General features: G+C 44.3%; 1 protein-coding gene across 1 annotated transcript in view; it reads left to right on the forward strand.

Annotated features, from left to right (window-relative positions):
- shank2b (SH3 and multiple ankyrin repeat domains 2b) overlaps nucleotides 1–14,969 on the forward strand; it is a gene marked incomplete at its 5' end in the record, with an annotated part of 60,439 nt that extends 45,470 nt beyond the window's left edge. The window contains 7 exons of the mRNA XM_083667403.1: nucleotides 4,526–4,661; nucleotides 5,448–5,549; nucleotides 8,612–8,757; nucleotides 9,430–9,556; nucleotides 9,856–10,328; nucleotides 10,539–12,475; nucleotides 14,374–14,969. Of these exons, the coding sequence (XP_083523529.1) occupies nucleotides 4,526–4,661; nucleotides 5,448–5,549; nucleotides 8,612–8,757; nucleotides 9,430–9,556; nucleotides 9,856–10,328; nucleotides 10,539–12,475; nucleotides 14,374–14,920 (3,468 nt within the window). The 3' untranslated portion in view covers nucleotides 14,921–14,969. The remainder of the gene's footprint in view (nucleotides 1–4,525; nucleotides 4,662–5,447; nucleotides 5,550–8,611; nucleotides 8,758–9,429; nucleotides 9,557–9,855; nucleotides 10,329–10,538; nucleotides 12,476–14,373) is intronic.
- Between the last annotated feature and the right edge of the window lie 8,001 nt (nucleotides 14,970–22,970).

Genomic DNA, 22,970 nt, shown 5'->3' on the forward strand with positions numbered 1-22,970 from the left:
GTTATCTCTTTGCCTCACACAACTGTATAGCCATGACATTATATACATAGTATCTTGCTTTTATGTTATTGCTTGTCGATGCTTTCTCTCATAGACCTGCCATATTCTCACACTGTGGCCATGACATCATACAGTGTATACCGGAGTTTAGTATCTCCTGTGTTTTATCTGATTCCTCTCACTAGAATCTCACTAGACACCTGGGGGAACCCTCTGTGTTAAATGGCCACTTATCTACACAGGCCTGCCATACCTATACTACAGTACAGTTAATTGTGAGCAGACTGTGTGTGCGGGGGTGTGTGCGGGGGGGGGGTGTCTGTGCAGGGGGGCATGTGTGCGTGTGTGTGTGTGTGTGTTAATGCATTCTGAGGCGACTCCCATCCAATCCTGGCCCCCCAGAAAGGCCCTATAAAAGAAGTGGCAATAGGCAATCTCACAGAGCGGCTCCTCTGTGCACGGGATAATTAGACTACTCAAGACAAAAGGAGCGCTGCCAGCCCTGAAGAGGAGGAAGGATGAAGAGATTGCATTTGATCATGGAATTGCAGTGGGACTCTGGGTGATTGGCCCCAGTTAACCCCTTCCTCTCTATGATGGCCTCAGTCAAACAGGATAAATGAACAGACATTGATTGAAAGACTGCTCTTTTTCCTCTTACATGATAGCATCTCAGGGGAGGGTTTTTGGTCACAATGTAAATTAGGTATAGGCCTATATCTCATAAAAGCTTGATGGATCCTTCATAACCCTTTTGTAAGGCCTACAAAGACACATCACAAACAATTTATAAGCAAATATAGTAGTATGTAGTACTAGTAGTCATAGTAGTATGACATTTGCTTGTATATCATTTGTGAAACATCAATGTAGGCTTCATAAAGGGTTAATGCAGGTCTCATTTACATCTTTAAAAATGCAGCTCTTTATCTCCAACATGAGCTCTTCTCTTCCATGACTCCACAAGACAGAAGCTGTGACCTAGAAGCCTTTTAGCAACTGACGTAAATCCGTTAGTGTGTGTGTGTGTGTGTGTGTGTGTGTGTGTGTGTGTGTGTGTGTGTGTGTGTGTGTGTGTATAGTTTATTTTCTGTGTGTGTGTTTGAGCCTGTGTAGTTTTGTTGCGTTTGAACCTGTAGACCGTATGAAGCAATGATGAATCATGTTGTCTGGATGCAGGCTAAATCAGGTCCTCTCTGCCGTTCCTTAATTAGCTGGATTAGGTTATTTTTTTGTTTGTTTTCTTGTTATTAGCTAACATGTCTCATCTCTGTGGTCTGGGCCCAGGTACCTGAGGGGTCTCCCAGTTCACTGAGCACTGTTATGTAATGGTTAGTCTGCTGAACATAGAACGTTATATAATGCCTGTGTGTGTGCGTGCGTGTGTGTGTGCGCGTACGCGTGTGTGTAAGCATGTGTAAGTGTGTGTAAGCGTGTGTAAGTGTGCTCTCATGCATGTGAGTGTGTGCACCCTTTTAGTACAGTGCACATGTTAATTCTGCTGGAAGCAACCAGAAGTGACACAAAATCCTATTTATGAAATATGAAAGGTCTTGTAGACACTTGCTCGCACACACACACACACACACACACACACACACACACACACACACACACACACACACTTGCTTCTAATGCACTGGGATCTCTATCTAGCCACAAATCTTATATGTGTGTGTGGTCAAAGCAAGCTTTCCACTGAATTGCTTATAATAGTCAAGTCATTAGTGATTTCTTCAATGATGGGCATTTTAATAGTTTTTTAAACTGGGCCCAGACCAGACAGACCCTTAACAGGGCAGATAAGATCAGTAAAATGGAATCTATGGCTCATCATCGTAATCCATGTCCTGTGTTAATTGTCATTAATTTCATTAGGGTTTAATGATGTATGGGAGATTCACCACAGAGCTCCATTATAATTCATACAGTATGCATTTTTGTGTGTGTGTCCGCACGCATGTGTGTGTGTGCGTGCATGCGTACTTGCGGGCAAAGCCATCCACAATCCGTCCAGAACAAAGCATTAGCGTAAGCCGATTTCCTCATCTGACTTTATGTGAGTAAAATTTGCATCTCTTCCAACCCCCATGTTTTTTGCATGTGTAATGACTTATCAGTCTGGCCTTATTTACTGTAGCACCAAATGTAACGAGATTAACGAGATTATGTGACATCAACGAGATAGCAGATGATCATTTCTTCTTTGGAGGTTGATTTGCATCTTGTAACGCTCTCTCCTGCTGAAATGAGCTGAGATTGTATTAGGGGCCGTGGCTACAGAGGTCAGACCAGGTGAAGGGACTTTTCTCCTTCACAGGGGATGAGCATCTTATCATACTGAGACTCTGTCTTTGGTATTATCACTACAGCATATACTGCACTCTACACTGGAAATACACAAGCTAGTCGCCATCTCTTTCTGTATACCACATAACTCCTCTGTCCAATGATGAAGAGATTGACAGATGGAGGCCTGACTCGAACTTGTGTAGCTTGCTGTCCATTTCTCTTCTGAACGAGCACCACAGAGTGAGATCAGGCTGGATGACCATCCATCCATCTATCCACCAACACCATGTGCTGCCCACTGGCCATTTGGACAGTTTTGGGGCAGATGGGGGGTGTGAGTGTGTGTGTGTGTGTGTGTGTGTGTGAGTGTGTGAGTGTGTGAGTGTGTGTGTGTGTGTGTGTGTGTGTGTGTGTGTGTGTGTGTGTGATGCACCCCTCTGCTTGGCTCAACACTGCATTCCCTAGAGAGACTGCTCAGTATCAGCTGTTACACTGATGGATGGGGATTGGGAACTTGAATTGGAGGGGAGAAATTGCTTGGTTAACACTTCGCATAACAGTGCTATTACTGTGTAATTACTCTTGTAAGTACAGTGTGGTATTGTTATAGTCATACGCAGTACATGATTGAGTGAGAGCGTCTTGGTTGAATGTACTGTATGTGTCCACGAGTTGAATGTCTGCAATGCTGTTTGTTTCTGAAATCAGTTCTTATACTATCTCTCTTTACCGTTAGTACACCCATCATCGTTCATGTTCATGTCATATGCATTACGTATTATACAAAGCCTACTGGCTGTGTATTAGCCTAACTATAGTACAGCTGGGGATCTAGAGAGTTGTGTGTATTGGGCTTTTGAACTATCGATAGAGCTTTATGGAGTTTGGCCTGCTCTGTCGGTACTTAGGATTGTAGCCAAGTTGAACCACACGTTTATAGTTTTGATCACTTGAATTAGTCCAGACTACAAGGCTACAACAAGCTGTTTTTGTAAGACATACAGTCACTTTGGCAAGCCTTGTATTTATGGGTTCACTGTTACAGTACAATACCCCTGGTGATTTACTTTACACACTCAACAGTAATGAACTGTTTAACAGCAATGACACAGGGAGATGCATGGCCGATTTAAATTCATGACACCGCTAGATTCATTTCCCCGTGTCAATCCTTGAAGGCTGTATATCCTTTATACACTCACACACACACACACACACACACACACACACACACACACACACACACACACACACACACACACACACACACACAGTCACTCTGTGTTACTAGGAGGATGATGAAGGGGTAATCAATGCAAGTATCCCCCTCCTCCATCAGTAAAGCAGGCTACAGTTGTGAAGCAGTGTGTGGATAATGCCTGCAGGTTTTACATGGCGATAGGAGAGAAGAGTAATAGACTGAGGATGATTGAGGACTGGAAAGTATGAGTGATTGGAGAGCTGAGAATACTGGCTATTTGACAGGTATGAGATGATTCCCCTCAAGGGGAAATACGTTTATCAACCTGAACCCCTCAAGAGACCACAGAGCAGAAAATGCAATACTGTTATGAAAACAGCCTATGAAACCTATATAAATGGTTGGTCTAATGGAATGTTATGGCTAACAGCAACGGCTGGGAGAAATTAAAATATCTCATTCATCATCTATAATGTACAAGATAAGATGAGATATAAACGTTACTGTCCTGAAGGAAAATTGTCACAGTGCGGCTGTATAAACAATGCAGTATGAAACCTCGATGCTTTGCCAAGTACAGATCATTGTGGTAGACCGGGGTACTGTAGACTTCACAGCCTGAGGGACAAGGGGTGTGTACCTGTACTTTAGGGGTTGTGATTGTATATCTGTCTCTAGTTCTGTCCATCTGTACTACAAGGTTATAGGAGCATTTTATATTTGCTTTCTGGCAAGTCATTGAGTCATGAAGGCTTGATGTTGATGTCCTCTCCTCTCCTCTCCTCTCCTCTCCTCTCCTCTCCTCTCCTCTCCTCTCCTCTCCTCCCCCCCTCTCCACTCATTTCCTCTCCTCCCACCCCCCCACTCCTTTCCTCTCCTCTCCCACCCCGCCATCCACACCTCTCCTCCTTGTCCTCTCCTCCCCTGTCTCTTCTCCTCTTCTACCTCCTCTCCTCCCTCTCCTCTCTTCTCCCCTGTTCCCCCCGTCCCCCTTCCCCTCTCCACTACGTCCCTCTCTCCTCCCTATCACAGGTGAACCAGGACAACGTGGTGAAAGTGGGGCACAAGCAGGTGGTCAATATGATCCGACACGCGGGCAACAGCTTGATCATAAAAGTGGTGACGGTTAGCAGGAATCTAGACCCTGATGACACAGCTCGTAAGAAAGGTACAATAAGCCTCTCTTATCCCTCTCTCACACCTTGCCTCCCAGGCCACCCGGCCTGCTGGATCAATGGCTGATTGATTGGGTTGAACTCACAGTAAGGGCCTCAGCTGTCCCTCTGTACTATAATGTACTCTCCAAGCCCATCCCAATACTGCACTGCAGTGTTTCGCAACTCCTGGGGATGGTTTTCCGGGCATAAATTAAGCCTAGGCTACTTCTAAACCGAAAAAACATTTTTCATTGAGATTCTCAGTTGATAATGTGATTTAGTCCCGGACGTATCTTAATCTGTGTTTGAGAAACCATCCCCGGGAGTTGTGAAACACTGCAGTGCAGTATTGGGATGGAGTTCCCTGGAGTCTTGGAGTTGCTCAGCTCATGAAACGATTCAAATAATCAGCAAAAGCCTTGCATAGTGGATAGGTGTGTTGCCGCTGGGCTGGAGCAGAAATGTGCAACCCTAGGGGTACCTAAGGACTGAAATTGAGAATCATTGCTGTACTGTGTCTCAGGAATAATTGATGAAATAATCCAGCCAATTCCTACCTCATTGCAGTAATTCCTTGGCTTGCTTCCAGATATCTATGTGTATTTCTTTAGCCTGCTACTCTGACTATAAGTCAAGTTTGGGATAGTCAGATATTCAGAGGAATCTGCTAAAGCATGTACAGATTAGGAAGCAGGCTAGTAAATCTTCATAATTGCGCTGGTTTTCCAGTCTTGAAACAGACATGTTATGCTGTAGATGTCACAAGTCATCTGCTTCTCCCTGCTGTGTCTTCTCAGCTCCCGCGCCCCCGAGGAGAGCCCCCTCTACTGCACTATCCATGGCCATGAGGTCTAAATCTATGACCTCAGAGCTGGAGGACCTAGGTAAGACCAGGCAGAGTACCCATACATGATGTCAATATACTGTATGCTATGAAGAGGGGATGACAGGCCCGGGTCAAACACATACAGTATGTCCGAAACATTCAGATGTCTGAGCTGAACTCTTTCAAGTTTATGTGCATTGTACAATGGAACCAATGGAATAGCCTCAAGCGCAAACTCCAAGATAAATCAAGTACACCTCAAACACTTGAATGCGTTTAACATACTGTTTGTATTTGACCCAGGTATGGTGTTGAAATGCATACCGTTGCCTCTTGATGTAGTGTGTGTTTGTAATGTGATCTGAGTCAAAGGAAAACATGTTCTAAGTAATTGTGTCATCCTGGTTTTGTTTTTCAATATCTGCCACTACAGTGGATAAAGGTATGATGCCTACTGTTTTGTTCACAGTTGCACATCTCACCGTCTTAAAATAACGTTGTTCTTTCTAATTTTTGAAGGTTAATTTCCATCATTTGATTCCTACAGTATATACCGTATAGGCCCACTGTACTTTCAGAGGGTTTATACAATTATGTGTCTTGCAAAAAGGTACAGAGGGTAAAGCTTGGTACTGTTGTGATCTGAAAAGACAAGAGTAGAGAACATCTCGATAACAGTGTGGAATAGATTTTAAAGTGCTGAAGAGCTCATTAGCCACCTGCTAGCAAATGCTGTTTCTCATAGTTGATGAACTATCAATGGTTCTTCACCACAATTGCATTCCATGTCATGCCATATATTATTATAAATTCAATGACCAAGCTTTTTGAATATTTGTTCCTTATCGTTGAATTGTTTGATTGATTGAACTGACCTTAGAATCATCTCCTTTATTGCCGATTCATCTGTCTCTGTCCACTGCTCTGCAATAATCTTTAGAGGGGCTTGTTTATAGCTCAACTAGAATGTTGCATCATTTGGTCAGTGGCTACAGAATAGTATAGTTGGCATATATTTGGTTGAGCTGTTATATCCTAAATGTCATGATATTCCACGCTTGACATAAAACATTGTGTAGACTATTACTTGTGCTTCCGTAGGATCATGATTTGTTGTCTAAGTCTTTATGTTTTCTGTTATTTCCAAGCCACCTTGAGGAAAAAAAAGGGTGGTAAGTGTGATAGGCATGTTTTCTACACTAAATGTTATTTGTAAGTCCGTAGAATTTATGTACAATTCGACATTATGCTAAATAATTGATGCTCTTCCTCACTATACACTACCAGATCCTTATTTGTTTATGAAAAGCAGAAAAAGCTTTTTAAAAACAAGGATGTCAGAACATTGTGATGCAAAATGGCCTCCTGAACTAGAAGCTTTTTAAAAACTTGTTAGCACAGCAGAACACTTGATACAGTATGTCCTTGACGTTTCACAGTGTACGTCAGTGTGTGTCAGTGTGTGAGAGTGCAATGCTATTTCCATGCATTATTCAAAGGCCTGCCCCTCTTTTAAACACAGTTATGCAAGATCAGGAAAAAAACAACAGCTGAGATCCCATTTTTTTACCAAATACTTTTATCCCTCAAAAACAGTTGTACTTGTCTTCTCTTCTGATAAAATAGAACTTGGAACAGGTTTGGAATAATACATTTTTAACAGACAACTGCTGCACATTTCAAAGACGAGGCTTCGTTCTCAGAATGCAGACTTAACTTTAAGGGCGCTTATTACACAATGGCCCACTACAGATAGGCTTTGACTCATACCGAAACAAGGTGTTGCCATGGAAATAATGCTGCATACAGTTATGTATAGCAGCATTGCTTTTCTACCTGCAAAGTCTGATGCCAGATTGTCTTAAATGTTGCTGCTGCCTTTTTCCTCACAAATATTCGCCGCTGCTTTCTCTTCTAGTGTTCACTGTTCACTTCGTACTGGACACTAGAGTGATTGCAAGTGTGATTTTTCTATTGTGTGTTGACCTTAGCCAGTGTCCTGAATGGATGGGTACGTTAGCATAAATGCTACAACATGTGAGAGGAGGATATACTGTATATGTAGAAATGAAGTGCCAGGGGGGCGGGGGGGGGCAGTGGGGTTGGGGGAAGTCTGATGGTGAGTAGAATGTATTTAGACAGCACTGTAATACACTTGGTCATGTCTTCAATGTTAGTATGCAGAAGGATTGCAAGAATCCACAGTCACTACTGTAGGAGTATCTGGTAAGGGGAAGGATCAGAGTTTTATCAAGCTTTTTTATCATGCTTGTTATATTACTTTACATTGCATTTTTCAATGTAGGTTATTCATAAGACCGACAACAAATATCAAATATACAGCTGTTCTCTTTTGTAACCGGGTTACATTTCATCCATTAATGATGTGTTTCTTCTTGAAGAAACAGGAATTGTGAACAGGATTTATGACAGCGGTGTGGGAAAAAGTACCAACATACCATATGGATGTTCCTTCTATGTGTGGTTCTGAACCTCCTTCTCTCCCATCCCTGTGTAGATGATCAGTCTTCAGATAATGAGGGTCTGAAGAAGAGGATTGTTTTTCAAGTCACTCTAAGTAATCGTCCCTTGCATGGGGAGCTGCCCTGAAACAAACAAATAATCAAAAACAAACAAATCGCTAGCATGTTTTGCAGTGGCCGCTGGTGCTGACCATAGAACCAGAACTGAGTCTGATGATGGAGTGATTACCGTAGGAAGCTTGCACGGCTTTGACTTGGACCAATGTCACTGTGACTTATTTCTGTTTCCTGTTTCCTTCCTGCTCGGTTTGATTTCGTTCTGAGGGGCCTGCTATTGGTCCTTGGCTGGATGGCTAGTTTTGGATTGGCTGGATGGTCCCATTTAGAATGAATTACCACCTTTAAGGCTTTGATTAAACATCTGTAAACCCTTTATAAGGCCTTCAGAGATGATTCAGGAATGATTTATAGGCAAATTGTTGACATTTAAATGATGTTTTTGCTCTTTATAGCATGCCATTATGATTTGTGAAGCAGATATATAGGTCGTTTAAAGGGTTTACTGTATAAAGGCGTCATAAAGCTTTTAAAGTGGTAATTTGTTTAAAGTGGCACCGGTTGGCTGAAAGCTGGCCATGTGCTCACAGTAGAGATGTGTGTCTCTGTGTTGCAGATAAGGTGGATGAGAACATGCCTCCTCAGAAGCCCATGTGGGACAACTCTAACATGGACGTGAGGGTGGCAGCCGTCAAACCCCGTCCCAACAGCAGATGTTTCGCTATGAGCCCAGAGATGAACGTAAGTCTTAGCAGGACTTTAGCAGGATCCTTGGGACAACCCTAACCTTAGCCCTAACCCTGGCCTAAACCCTAACCCTAGCCTTAACTTAGCCCTAACACTGGCCTTAACCTAGCACGAACTCAACCCTAGCCTTAACCCTTAACTCAACCCTGACCTTAGCCCTTGTCCTAACCCTTGCCCAAGCCCTAAACCTAACCCTAACCCTAACATTTACCTTAACCTTCCCAGATCTCAACTTGTAATTGTGTTAGGCTGTCCCAAGGATCAGGACAACTACAGAGGCCCAGGCTGAAAATGCTGCTGGCTGTACCATTGCCCTTATTGCTGATTATTATCATTTCTGGCTGGTAATCCAATGCATGCTGGGCTTTATCCATTTGACACTGTGCATGGCCGTACTTGCTTGGTCTAAGGAGAGTCAATGACACAGACTCTCTTGTCATTGTCCATCATCACTTTAACTTGTTTATTTGCAGCAGAGGACAGAAAATTGTGGTTGGTTTAAGAATTGAATAAAGAAGCGCTATATCATTTCAAATTAAGTGAAGTTGTTGAAATGAACCTGGTTTACATGGTTGTTCTTTAAATATGTGTCACATGGATAGATACAGACACTGAGGTTTACCATGCTGACTCAGAATCCCTGTCTCTCTCTGTGTTGTACACTAGTCCATGTGTGACAGTCAGGAAATGTCCATGCAGACCTCCATGCAGGCAGCACCAACGAGCCCCAGAGGCAGAGGACCCTACCTGGGTGTACCAAATAAGGGAACCATGAGGAGGCAGAAGTCCATAGGTGATCTCAAACACACACACACACACACACACACACACACACACACACACACACACACACACACACACACACACACACACAGGGATATAGTTTATGCTGTCCATTGACTCGAGTAATGTTTGTAGACCAATATGTGACACATGAATGTTAATCTTTACTATGCTGTTCTCAATGTGTTTACACTTGAGGGCACAGTATAGCCTAATTTCATCTCTGGTATCATTATTTAAGATATACTGTAAGATATATTGTATATATGATGTAGTTATTCATGTTTTATTTGATATGCCTTTTCTCAGGAATAACAGAAGAAGAGAAGCAGTTCCTGACTCCTCCCATGTTGAAGTTCACCAGGAGTCTCTCCATGCCTGACACGTCCGAGGACATCCCCCCACCACCCGCCATCTCCCCCCCGTCCCCCCCTTACAACAATGCTCCCGCCCCCCAGGGTCGAGGGTATGGCACCATCCGACAAGGCTTCACCCAGAACTCCTCCCCCAAAGGCACAGCCCCGGAGCGGGGAGGGGACCCCAGCCCTAGCCAGGGGGGCCAGTGGAGGGACCAGGGTCTTTACTACAGAGAACCATCTGAGGAGTACCAGTCAGAGAACTACAATCATGGCGGCATCACGGCCCAGCAGAGCTTCCTCAACCGCCGGGCCCAGATCCCTGAGAACCCTTACTCTGACTTGGGGAAGATGGGGAACGTCTCGGCGCTGTTTGTACCCAACAAGCCGGCTAGGAGGAAGGGCATGCTGGTCAAGCAGTCCAAGGTGATTCTCAATGTATGTAGTCCTGTTCGTATCTTCTTATTTTTTCTTCTTCATTTAATTTTAAGTTCCACACACTTTATCGTGCAACACACTGTAGTGACGTTTATTCATTATGTGAATTCATTTTTCCTATACAAATAAAACTGTAAATAAGTCATATTATAAATGATGAATTGATACTGCGGTAAACATCGAACCCATGGCTCCTAGGTGGAGGACAGTCCAGAGAAGACGTGCTCCATCCCCATCCCCACCATCATCATCAAGGAGCCGTCCACCAGCAGCAGTGGGAAGAGCAGCCAGGGCAGCAGCATGGAGATAGAGACCGGCGCCCACGACCACCCGGGCCAGCTTCGACCCGAGGAATGCCTGGACCGCAGCAGTCCCTTCGCCACCGCCATGGCCGGCGCCGTCCGCGAGCGGGAACGCAGGCTCGAGTCCCACCGCCACTCCCCGTCGTTCAGATCCACAGACGTGGGGGACGAGGACAGGCCCCCCTCCCCGGCGCCCCGGCTGCGTCATTCCAAGTCCATCGACGAGGGGATGTTCAGTAGCGATGAGCGCCTTCGCCGCCTCATGGCCCCGCCCTCCTCGCTCCGCAGCAGTCCGAGAAGCAGCGGCAACGTGACGGATTTCAACACGCCGGAGCCCACCATGGTGAGAGAGCTGCTGAATACGCGGACAGGACACAGCCCCGTCAGCCTGCCCGCTAAGACCTACACCTCCAGCAGCGGGAACTATGTCCACCCCGTCACAGGGAAACCCCTGGACCCCAACTCCCCCCTGGCCCTGGCTCTGGCGGCACGCGACCGGGCCATGAGGGAGCAGTCCCAGCCCCTCCCCCTGAAGAGCGAGCCCCCCAAGCCAGACCTCAACAAGCCCTTGTTCATCGACACCAAACTGAGGCATAATGTAGATGTCAGCTTCTCGTCCACGGCTACCATGGGCCGGCCAGGGCCTCGCGGGGGGCTCCGCAGGCAGATGACAGAGTCCAAGTACGAGACGGAGTCTAAGTATGAACACCTGCTGGCCAAAGAGGAGAAGAAGAGGCAGGAGGAGAAGAAGAACATGTTGATCGATATAGTGGATACGTCCCAGCAGAAATCAGCCGGTCTACTGATGGTTCATATGACAGATGGGGGCAGGTCTGAGGAGAACAGTCTGTCTGAGGGGGAGAGGGACGAGGGGGTCAGCCCCGACAGCACACCTAGCGAGCTACGAGACCCCAATCAACCTGTCTCCCCGAAAGCCCCTGTCCCCAACGCCCACTCCTCCGCCGGCGGCCTCCGTGGTAAGACCATCATCACCATCAGCTCTGTGGACGAGCCGGTCAAGTTGCCATTTGGTATCCCCCCTCCCCCCCTGGCCTCAGTGGACATCGAAGATGAGTTCTTCTTAGAACCCCTGCCCCCTCCCCTAGAGTTCGCCAACAGTTTCGATATCCCCGAGGACCAGGCGGGGGCTATCGCCGAGCTCCTCAAACAGCAGAACAAAAACGCCACCAGGGCAACCTCTCTGGCCCCGTTCTACCCCCACAACGCCGAGATCAAACGCCCCGCACTCCTCACTAACTGTATGCCCCCCAGCTTCCCTCCCGCCACCTTGGAGAGCTACGAGCCAATCAGTGACTCAGGCATCGAGGTGGAGGTGGACAGTCGGAGCAGTGGCGACCCCCAGCTGGAGACCACCAGCACCGTGTCCACCGTGTCCAGTATCTCCACACTGTCCTCGGAGGGCGGAGGGGAGACCCTGGACACGTGCACAGTCTATGCAGATGGACAGGCGTTCATGGTGGACAGGCCCTCCTCAGCAATGCTGCCCAAGCCAAAAAACAAACCTGTCTCCTCCAGCAAGAGTCATGTTAATGCACTTTACAAGGACTCCGCCTTGAACGAAGAGAGCCTAAGAACTTTCGGGGTGCCCAGCTCTGTCCCACCGCCTCCCCCGGCGGGCGCTCCAGGGGAGCCCCCTAAAACGCCAACACAGAGGACGTCCAAGCTGTGGGGAGACCCCCTCGACATGAAAAGCCACGGCATGGGGGAACACAACACCATAGGACAGCAGCATATGAACAGGGACAGGACACCAAAGCCAGGGGACGGCGTGGACTCTTCCACAGGAGCCTCACGGACCGTGTTTGGATCAAGGTACATTTTCCTTTTGCAAAAAGAACACAGGAATGTTAGTGTTGTGTGTTAGATGTGTGTGTGTGTGTGTGTGTGTGTGTGTGTGTGTGTGTGTGTGTGTGTGTGTGTTTGTGTGTGTGTGTGTGTGTGTGTGTGTGTGTGTCTGCGTGTGTGTGTCTGTGTTTGTGTTTGTGTTCGTACGTGTCTCTGTGTCTCTGCGTGTGTGAGTGCATCTGAGTGCATGTGAGTTTATGTGTGTGTGTGAGTGCATGTGTGTGTGCTGCCCGAGAACGAAAGAGTTGCCTAGCAACCTAATAATGAGAGCAGCCTTGAGGACGAGATGAACGACGTCAGTCTGATTATCATAGACCAAACTATGGGGGGGGGGGGGGGGGGGGTGACTATCATGGACTGAACCATTGTATTCCTGGAAAGGGGTGACTCATAGACTAAACCATGTTATTCCTGGAAGCAGGTGACTATCATCAACATTGGTAGGCTGAACATTTGAATTCCTGGAAGAGGGTAAGCTGTGTGTTACAGACGTCAGAGTTCAACATGGCACAGCACCCAGCTTGGCAGAGGTGAAAGATATGTGTGTAACCTGCCATCAGCTATCTTGTCAATTACCACAGAGGAGACGTCATTCTACAGACAGAGGGTCTGTCTCATCAGTCAACCCTGCTCTTCATCCATCAGTCAGTTTCAATGAAAACTGAAACTACAGTAGCTAGAATGCCTGAAAGTGGGAGAATACACATTGTGGCTTAAACTGCTACTTGAAATTGGGCATTGTGAAAATGTTTGTGTGTCTGTATAATTGTGTGGTTTGTTTTACCAGTAGGTGTATTTAAGAGTCTTCATTTGTGTCCCCAGATTTGTGTATGCAGATTTCTATTCATACTTGCTTTTGTTAATGGTGTGTGTATACTGTAGTATAGGGTATGCAGTATGAGGTATGTGTGTTTTGTTCAGTCCATAGGCAGATGTGGCGTTTCTTACAGACACTGTGCTTCCCTGCCTACAGTGGTCCCTTGTGAGACCAAACTCATTTATTATGGAAAGCTGTGGTTATTTACAGAGCTAGCTGGATGCTAAACCTAAAACGCACGGCTGTACTCACAAAGCCCTGCTTATGGTACCACTGTAGCTAGCTGAATATGCTGCAGAGCAGAGCATGTATCTGTGTGTGATCTGAATCTAATAGTAGGTCAACCTGATACAAACTGGGAGTAAATGAGAGAGATGCTGCAATTTGCAAAGAAAGGGCTTTTTTTTGCTTTGTGTGGGGAAAAAAACTGTCATCCAATTTCCCTTCTGCCAGCATACCAACTAAACAGTGAATCTCTCCTCTTTATCTTTTTATAGTATTCTTGTTCAATTAACCCTCTCTCTCTCCCTTTCCCTCTTTCTCCCTCTCCCTCTCCCTCCCTCTCTCGTTCCCTCTCCCCCTCTCTCTCTCTCCCTCTCTCTCTTTCTCTCCACAAACAAACAAATAAACACGTACAGTCATATCCTCCCAGTCCGCAGTGTTGCAGGAGTCAGCGGTAGTAGATGGTAGTTTAGGGAGAACCTGCCTGTCAGTGTCTCATGCTTCAGCAGGCCTGTCAGACGGACTCCTCTTTCCTCCTCTCTCACAGGAGCACAGCCATCAAAGCCTCTGTCCATCTTTTATTGCTAGTCAGAGGGATAGATGGTGAGAGGGGAAGAGGGAGGAAGGAGAGTAGTGTATATAAACTGCTGATTAAGTCATTTGCTTCTAGGCCTAGCCTAAATGTGTAATACTTTTAAGTTTATCAAACTGGTTCATTCCCATTTTTACCCTTTCGCTGGCTTTTCACTTCTTGTCCGTCACTATCTCACCTCACGTGATCTGAAACAGAACCTCTCTCTCTAACCTGGTCCTTTCTCTCTGGCAGGAGTCCAGACGGCGGGTCCCTACCCTCAGGAACTCAGCGCAACACAGTAACATTTGCTGCCCAGCTCGGCCCGAACGTGCCTGCCCTGTCGCCATGCCGACAGACAGAAAGCCTCCCACCGTCGTCCCACCACCGGGCCCCCAGCCCCATCCTGTCCCCCCCAGACTCGGGCCTGAGCGCCTCCTCTTCCTCCCTCCCCGTCTCCTCCTCCGCCTCCCCTACCCTCACTGACATGTTCGGCCTGCCGACGCCCCCCCTCAGTCTGGGCACGGGACGCAGCCGCTCCCCCTCCCCGCTCACACTCATCCAGGCCGTCTCCAATAAGCCCTTCGCCACCAAGCCGGTTCTGATGTGGAGCAAGCATGACGTGGCAGACTGGCTGGAGAGCCTCAACCTGGGCGAGCACAGGGACGCCTTCCTGGACAACGACATCGAGGGGAGTCACCTCCCCAGCCTGCAGAAGGATGACCTCATAGACCTCGGCGTCACCCGGGTCGGTCACAGGATGAACATAGAGAGAGCGTTGAAGCTGCTCTTAGACAGATGAGACAGGATGACGGTAGTCTCTCACTTAACTCTGTCGCCACACAACACAACTTCACTGGCTTCTGTTCTAGAACATTCATGATCATCGTTTTTCAGTTGACTTATTTCAAAATATATACGGTAGAATTCTTACGATGCTTGTGTTGTTGAAACTTAGGAATTCTTAGATCCTGGAGAAACAAACTGCCACTTGAAACAGCCCTGCAGATTCTGAATAAGCACAACGGAGACCTCCAGTGGGAAGAGTTATCCCAGGTGAGAGAGAAAGCTTCCTGGTTGAAGAAGAGGAACACACAGCGGCCTGCGTTATGGAATATACAGTATTAAAAACAGAACAACCTAATCACTTTGGGATTGAAGGACTTTTCGAAATCAACCTCATTTGAATGCAAAAGCAGTCTTGCCTGTCCTGGGTTTTCATTGTCTACTGTATCTAGTAGAAATTTGGTGAATTACAATTTCAGGTAAAAGGGAAACATTTACAGTATCTGAAGCGTGTGAAATGTATTATTCACTCTCCCACACATTTCACTGGACAGCAGATCACAGTAACTTTAGGTCATCATGGCCCATTTCCACTCTCTTTAAAGGGGATAGATCACACCGGGTTCATCCATTGCTAAATTGGTACAGTAGCAAGTCGGTTCACCTTAGTTTTCACTTGCCATGTTTTCAACATGATTCAAATATTTGTTTATATTAGTTGTATTTACTTGAGGTTTGAAATGCAGTAGGCTACATATTATTAGAAAATGTATGAATTGTTCATGAATCATTATTGTCTTCCACAGGAAGCTGAAATGTGTGCCAACAGCTCCCCCTAGTGTCATAAACACACATGGCAGAGAACTGGGAAGTCAGTGCTTTTGAATAGTAATAATCGCCACCATTATCTCACTGTCTTCTATTTCCTCTGAGAGGAATGTTTTACACCATCACACTAAATGGATACCCGGAATTTGATATTTAGGCCACCTGAAAACAGAATACGTATCTGAAATGGTTTAAAATATTTGAAAAACTTGAGGTGTGCTTGAATTAACTTGTGGCACAATGGACGCAATGGAATAGTATCCGAAGTGCAAACGCCACGTGTAAGATAAGCTAAATCAAGCACACCTCACATTTTTCACAATTGTTTGAAACCATTTCAAATATGTATTTGGCAGAGGTCTGTCTGAAAGATCGTTATCAAGAATGACCGTCGTTCATCAGCAGGCATGTTCCTGAGTTAGCTCAAATCAGAGTCATGGATATGCAGTTTGGCAAACTCTGTTTCACATTTAGAAATGTCATGGGCACCATGTTAGCACCAAAAGTTCTGTGACCATTGCATTCCAATCGTAATTCACATTAGAATGTTATTGTCATGGAACATCTGGTGTCAAGATGGAGGACAGAGCCTAGCTGTATAGCTGTGGCTCAGGTTCGTGTCCATTACGTTTATGCACTGTATGGGAGTAAGTGGACAAACACTAAACCTGACACTAGGATACGAGAATGAATAGTCAAACAGTGGCAAGTGAAGAGAGACAGATACCACTAGGGAAGGAATTAATCGATTGGGTAGAAATGGGTACTTCTTCTTTTTTGTGTGTGATAGACTACTGAAGAATTAGAAGTGTATTTATTAAATGATGGTGTTTTGTTGTTTTTGTCGATGAGGAAGATATATGAATAGATATCCACAGAGCTCAAAAACGACAATGGATTCAGTAATTGATGTATTTAATTGATTATTGATTTTTTAAACGAGCAACCGCTGTAGTGAGAGACAAATACTGTACTGTACATAGGGGACAAACCAGAATAAATTTAGATTTTTATACTGTAGATCTGAAGAGCTATATTGGCGAAGTGAACAACCGTATCACCAGACTGTCCAGATTGTCCTCATGTCAAGAATCACTTTAGTCCTACTCATAGTCATAACAACATTACCAGTCAGTCAAAAACAAGGCAGGGATTCCCACATCACGTGGAAGAGTTGAACATTGGTTCCCTCTCTGCAGTGAGTTTGTATAGAAAGATCCAAAGTAGTATTTTACATTAAATTACAGTAGCTCTGGATTTCTACTTTCCACTATAAACATTATTATGACAACTTCTTGATATTTAAACACCTCAAAAACTAAAAGAGGATCCCTTAATAGAATTGAGCATTCTTCTCAGAGCACAATTAATTAGATGTACTGTATGGGGGTGAGTGTGTGTGTGTGTGTGTGTGTGTGTGGGGGGGGGGGGGTTGTGAATGTCACCAAACTTTGTGACTGGGAGTAAGGGGGGGACTGTAGTATGACATCAGAGTATAAGAGGTTTTAGTGTGATAGACTACAGACGTAGTAGTGATTACCAGCTGAGTCAGTATTCACTGTTTGAGGGCACATTTGGAATTAGATCTTATGTTAAGAGTCACGGGAAATAGCACAGTATTTTTTGATGATGATGTAGAAATATTTATGATGAGGGTATGTTCTTATCCGTGCCACTGAGGTGAGGTGTGATTTGTGTTTCCAGAAGAAGAGAAATATGGTTAAGAAGCAATATAATATTAATTCTGTTTCAAGTTGTTAGCATTCTTTGTTTTCTTTTCTTTTCCAGGTGAATAATTATGTAACAGGATCTCAGTCTCTCTCTATTTTTAAACTTTATATAAATAACTGTGTTAATCCATATTCCTTAGAGCATATTTGAAACTTTTAGCAATTGATAGTCACATGTATTTAAGGCTATGTAATTACAAGCTGAAATGGATATATTGCATACTAGTTTGTGCATCATGTGTGTATAAATGAAGAGATTCTCAGGCTGTATATTTCTACACTGTCTGCTAGGAAACATTCAACACAACATGAGATAAAACACACCACTGAATGTGACTGTTGCTGTACTGTTGTTGATGGCTGCACACTGCACAGGTCATCCACAGGCCAACAAGGCCTAGTAGTGAAGCTGACTAGATCTAAATGTTACACTTTCAGATAATGAAAAAGGATTTTTCTGCTTTTCTGTGTAAGAGAACCCTTTGAAAAAAAAACATTTTGGTTCCATGTAGAACCCACATAGAAAAGGTTCTTCAAAGGGTTTTCCTACACCTACAGGGACAGCCGAATAACCCTTTTTTCTATGAGTGTAAGGCAGTGGTGGCCAACCCTCCCACTGGAGAGCTATGTGCATGCTTTCTTCCAGCCCAACTCTGACACAGCAGGTTCTGATAACCAGCTGCTCATCTATGTGCCGTGATTGGTTGGGCCAGGTGTGTTAGTGCAAGGTTGGAACAAACGCCTGCACACCCTATGGCTCTCCAAGAGATGGGTTAGCCTCCCAGAAAGTTAGAAAGACAGTGAATTCATTAGGTGGGGCTATGCTGCCCTAGGCCTGGTTCCAGATCTGTATGAAAATGCAATGACACAAACATAGTTAGAGAAGTGGGCTAAAGCACAGATCTGGGACCAGGCTTATGCTGCCCATGGGCCAAGGTAAAATGCAGTTAGTCCTGTTTTTAACACACAGGTGTCAGCTCCAAATGTTAGTTTCCTCTTGTCATAGATACAGAACCACGCTCCTTATTTTGTCAACTTCCTTTCATGCTATCTATGTTGCTGTAATTTTGTGCTACAGATTCATTTTACTTTAGAGAAGATTTATTGAGATCTAAGGAAGAGACGTATTTGTGACTGCACTTTCCCCAAAGTCGACAATACTCTTGTATGGAAACCAAAATTTAAAGGAGGAAATAAATATCATATTGCACAATATTGAATGGCATTGATATTGTTTTTTTTTTTGTGCATTTATGTTTTCCATTGACCATAACCATGTGATCAAAGGAGTTTAGCAGCAATCACCTGGCTCCCAATCGAAATTGCAAATATATTAAGTATTTTGTCTTTATTTAAGGTTAGGGTTAGGGATAGTGTTTAAAATCATATTTTAGGAGAAAAAGAGTTCTACTTCCTGCTTAGCAGCATGGCCAGGTAGTGATGACTATAGGCTTCTGAGCCCATGTGTTGATAGTGAGGGCAAGGTTATACAGTACCAGACAACAACAAAAAGCTCCATTTGTACCTTTTGTGTTATCCCAGTATTGTACTGTGCTACGACTATATTGCACTTTGGCAGGTGTGACGTTATATTTTTTCACTTTCATAGCAGTGATCATGCTTTGGTTTTTTTATTCATGGTCACTTTCCTTGGAATATAATCACTGAGAAAACTGGATGTGAGGTCGAAAAACAAATAGAATATTAGATGGATGAAGACTGCCCTCTAGTGTCCATGACACTTGGTAATAGTTATATTTATTTGACAACACCTAAATATAACTCACCATTCTCTCAGTATTGTGAATTTGTTCATAGACTATACCACACCACAATCTATTATGCTCCTGAATAAGATGGATCTGTCTCTAACGTGATGAAATGTCATGAAATACTTTATGGACAGTTGATGTTGGTGTGAAGGTCCCTTGCCACTGGGTGTCTCCAGGCCCCCTGGTCAGCGGTGCTGATGACTGCTCCCACCCTGTGGACGTCCCTCAGTGGTCATCAGGCCTCCAAGGACCGCAGCCTGCACCGCCAGCTGGAGTTCATTCAACTGGACGCCCATTGTGATACTGTGAGAAAGTGCCCCTTCCACCCTATGGGCTCAGACACACACACACACACACACACACACACACACACACACACACAAGAAGAGGACATTTTTTTATAATAAAGGCTAACCTGTAATGTGAGGAGAGAGCAATATTGAATAGGATCTTACAGTAAAGGATATTTAAAGATCTTTTTAAAGATCTTGTTAAATCTTGCAAGATCATTGTGCCAAGATCTCCTAGACAGGATCCTAGAGGAGATTTCTATCAGAGTATGGACTGTTGTTGTTTTGTTGAAGGAGCTCTACTGTGTCTGTACAGTATCTGTGCGTGAGGAGGTGGTCAGAGAGTCACGACAGTGTTGGTCATTCTCAGTGACCTCTGAGCCCCAGACCTCGGCCGGCGGTCTCTGGAGGCTGGGTGAACTCTGCCAGAACACTCTGTGTGTTCCTCCATCCACGTCCAGCTGTTTGAAAGGTCTCCTCTCCTCACTAACCCATCCTCCCCTGGGAACACGGACAGAGAGGAACATCCAAACCTCTCACTCACTGCTGCTGTCTCTCTTTAAAAGGCTATTTGTAGGCATCCTATTTAGGCTCTATCTTTATGCTGTATGCCTTCTACTTAGGCTCTCTTTCAAAATGAATGAACTTGTAACAGACATGTTTCCCTTCAATTTTGAGTTACTCCCCTTCATTTTAGACATTAGAGAATGAGAGCTATTTTAGGCCAAAACCCAGGAATCGGCAGGTGTGTTCTATAATTGTATTGGGGTCTAAAGGCTGATTGATCCAATCTCTATGTTTAGAAGGTTAAAAGCACAAAAAGGCCATGGGTCTACTAAGAACCTCAATCAACAATAAACCAGTTATTAATAATAGTTAATGACTGTAGCTACCTGTTCCCTTCCTATTACATATCAACAGTTTCCTTATGGTGATTAGGTTTGAGTTTATAGGACACCCAATTTAAATTCAATCTGTCAGTCTGATTTTTCAGGCCTAACATTGATAGTAATTCATAAAAAGGGTCAACACCAACAGTTCACCTATTTTCGTAACAGTGTACAAAATGCGGATAGTCTTACATCATGATCCCACGCCACAAGTTCAGACAACAGATGTTTTTTATTCTCTGAAATAACAAACACCAACAACAGAAAACTAATTAGTCATTAACTATATATAGCATCCCATACTTCCCAGGCATAAAGACCACTGGAAAACAAACAGAGTGGATAGAGGTCAGCAATTATCAGTCTTGCTCAACTCTGCAAACGCAACACAGTTGCCCCATTGGCCATTTTACACCTGAAATATGGGGTGGTTCTTCTGAGGAAACAGAAAACAGAAAAAGTGAGCCAACCCTTAACACCGTGAGTAAACTGAGTTTACCTTTCGCTACATCTGCTAAAGGTGGAATAGTTTTGACTGCTTTTACAGTGCTTCTTGATCACTTAAAATAACAATAAAGGTATGAAATATGACTATTTAGGAGAATAACGTCACAGGAGCCTACTTAAATTCAGTATTTAAATTTAAAAAGTTGTCATTCTGTTTTCATAACATAAAGTTTGTCCATTCATAACCGTAAATCATGCAGCATCCTTACAGAGCACTGGAACACAACGAGGTGTTGTTGATTACGACAGGAACAGGAAGTTGAGCGGGCCAGCCCAGTCCTTCAGGGAGCTGCAATGCGTTACATGTGTGGAGATGTGGTTGTAAAGGGCCACAGATCTGGATGGGAAACCATCATAACTTCCCACGATGTCATCCTCCAGCCTCCACCCAGATGCTTGGGCTCCTCTGACTGACTCATAACAACTCGTTAGGCCACTTTCCTGGACTAGACTAAGCTTACTACTAGACAGTCTCCATTGAAAGTGTGATTTCAACCAGGACTTGGCTTAATCTGTGTCTGGAAAACCATCCCATTGGATGTCAAATAGTCTGGATGTCAAATAGTCTGGATGAACTGATGAACTGCAATCGTACACTAATAACACTTAGTGTAGTGTTACACTTATCCTAATCTCTCACGTTATGCTGTGATAAATACTCTAACTGAAAGAGCAAGAAAGAGGTTTAAAGAGGTCTCAATTCCTATTGCAAAATCATAAATTGTGTGTACTCTACAACTCTAAGTGAAGGAATACTGTAGATATTTCCTTTAGTAACCCACAGGTGCAGGTCACTTGCCTGCCTATTTTACCTCAAGGCTACCTGTCAAATGTGTTTACCTTAATGAGGTTAGAGAGAAAACACCAATAGGAATACTGTGCCTGTTCAGAAATTGAAACGTTAAATGTTAGGCTACCGTAGGGGGTTCTTCATCTAAACTAGAAGCTATAATACAAGCCAAATATGCCATAAGTAATTAAAATGAAATTACCTCTATTGACCACATTACCATTCACTCTATATTGCAGCACAGTAAAGTAACAATAGGTTGGCTTCACTCTCAGTCCATCTGAGCTAATCTTGTCTGTATTTTGCTTTACGTTATTGATCCCACGTGGGATACATTACTGAAATGCATGGGATTTTACAACAATAAAGATGCATGGACAAACTAATGACACACATTGTCTTGTCTTGAAGTCCCAGGGTTGACTGAAATTACATTGAGGTGGCATGGTCCATGCATTCCTTCTCTAATGGCTCTCTTGTGACTTGATGGTATCGTTGATACAGTGCCTTGTTGTTTGTACAAAACCTATAAACTGCTTGCATAAAGGCAAACCTAATTATTCAATTTCAATTTGATACGAAGAATGTTTGCCAAAGCATAGGCTATGAATGCCATGTGATGGCTCCAGATGAAGTGCAACCAATTCAGTGCTCAAATGCATAAGTGAAACAGCACTTAGTTGCCTTTAGCAGAATGGAGTTGTGTGCACAAGCAACATACAGTGTCAAATGTTAGGAACACAGAGCTCTAGGGCTCTCCTGTTGCACCTGCTTTATACAGATATAGCACAGAGGTATCTGTTATCTATGTATCACAGCTTAGCTAACTAATACTATAATTTACAGGACAAATGTAGAATGAAGTTGAAAATGAGGAGGAATAGCCTCACTATCAGGTTTGATCATTAGATTGTTAAGTAACTTTGAATGAGCAGTGCAAACACAATCAATAGAGAAAGTCTCAAAGGCCAAAACCCAAATTGCAATTGATATATAACCTCATAGAATCTGGTTTATCAAAAACCTTACGCTTCTTGGGTTTAATCACTGGCAAATGTAATTATGTATTATGGGCTTGACATTGGCTTGACAAATTGAGAGATGTGGTCTACAACTCCGCTCATTAGATAAGGGGATGCGACGTCAACGACCAAGGAGGGCTCGCTGCCTCAGTTCTATATAGATTAATTCATACTCCGCTCCTCTTCCTCCTCACATTCCGCGCGACTCAAGGAAGAAGGACTTGTGTGCCACTGGTT

This window comes from Argentina silus (genome assembly GCF_951799395.1).
Source record: "Argentina silus genome assembly, chromosome: 3".
In the NCBI taxonomy this organism is placed as follows: Eukaryota; Metazoa; Chordata; class Actinopteri; order Argentiniformes; family Argentinidae; genus Argentina; species Argentina silus.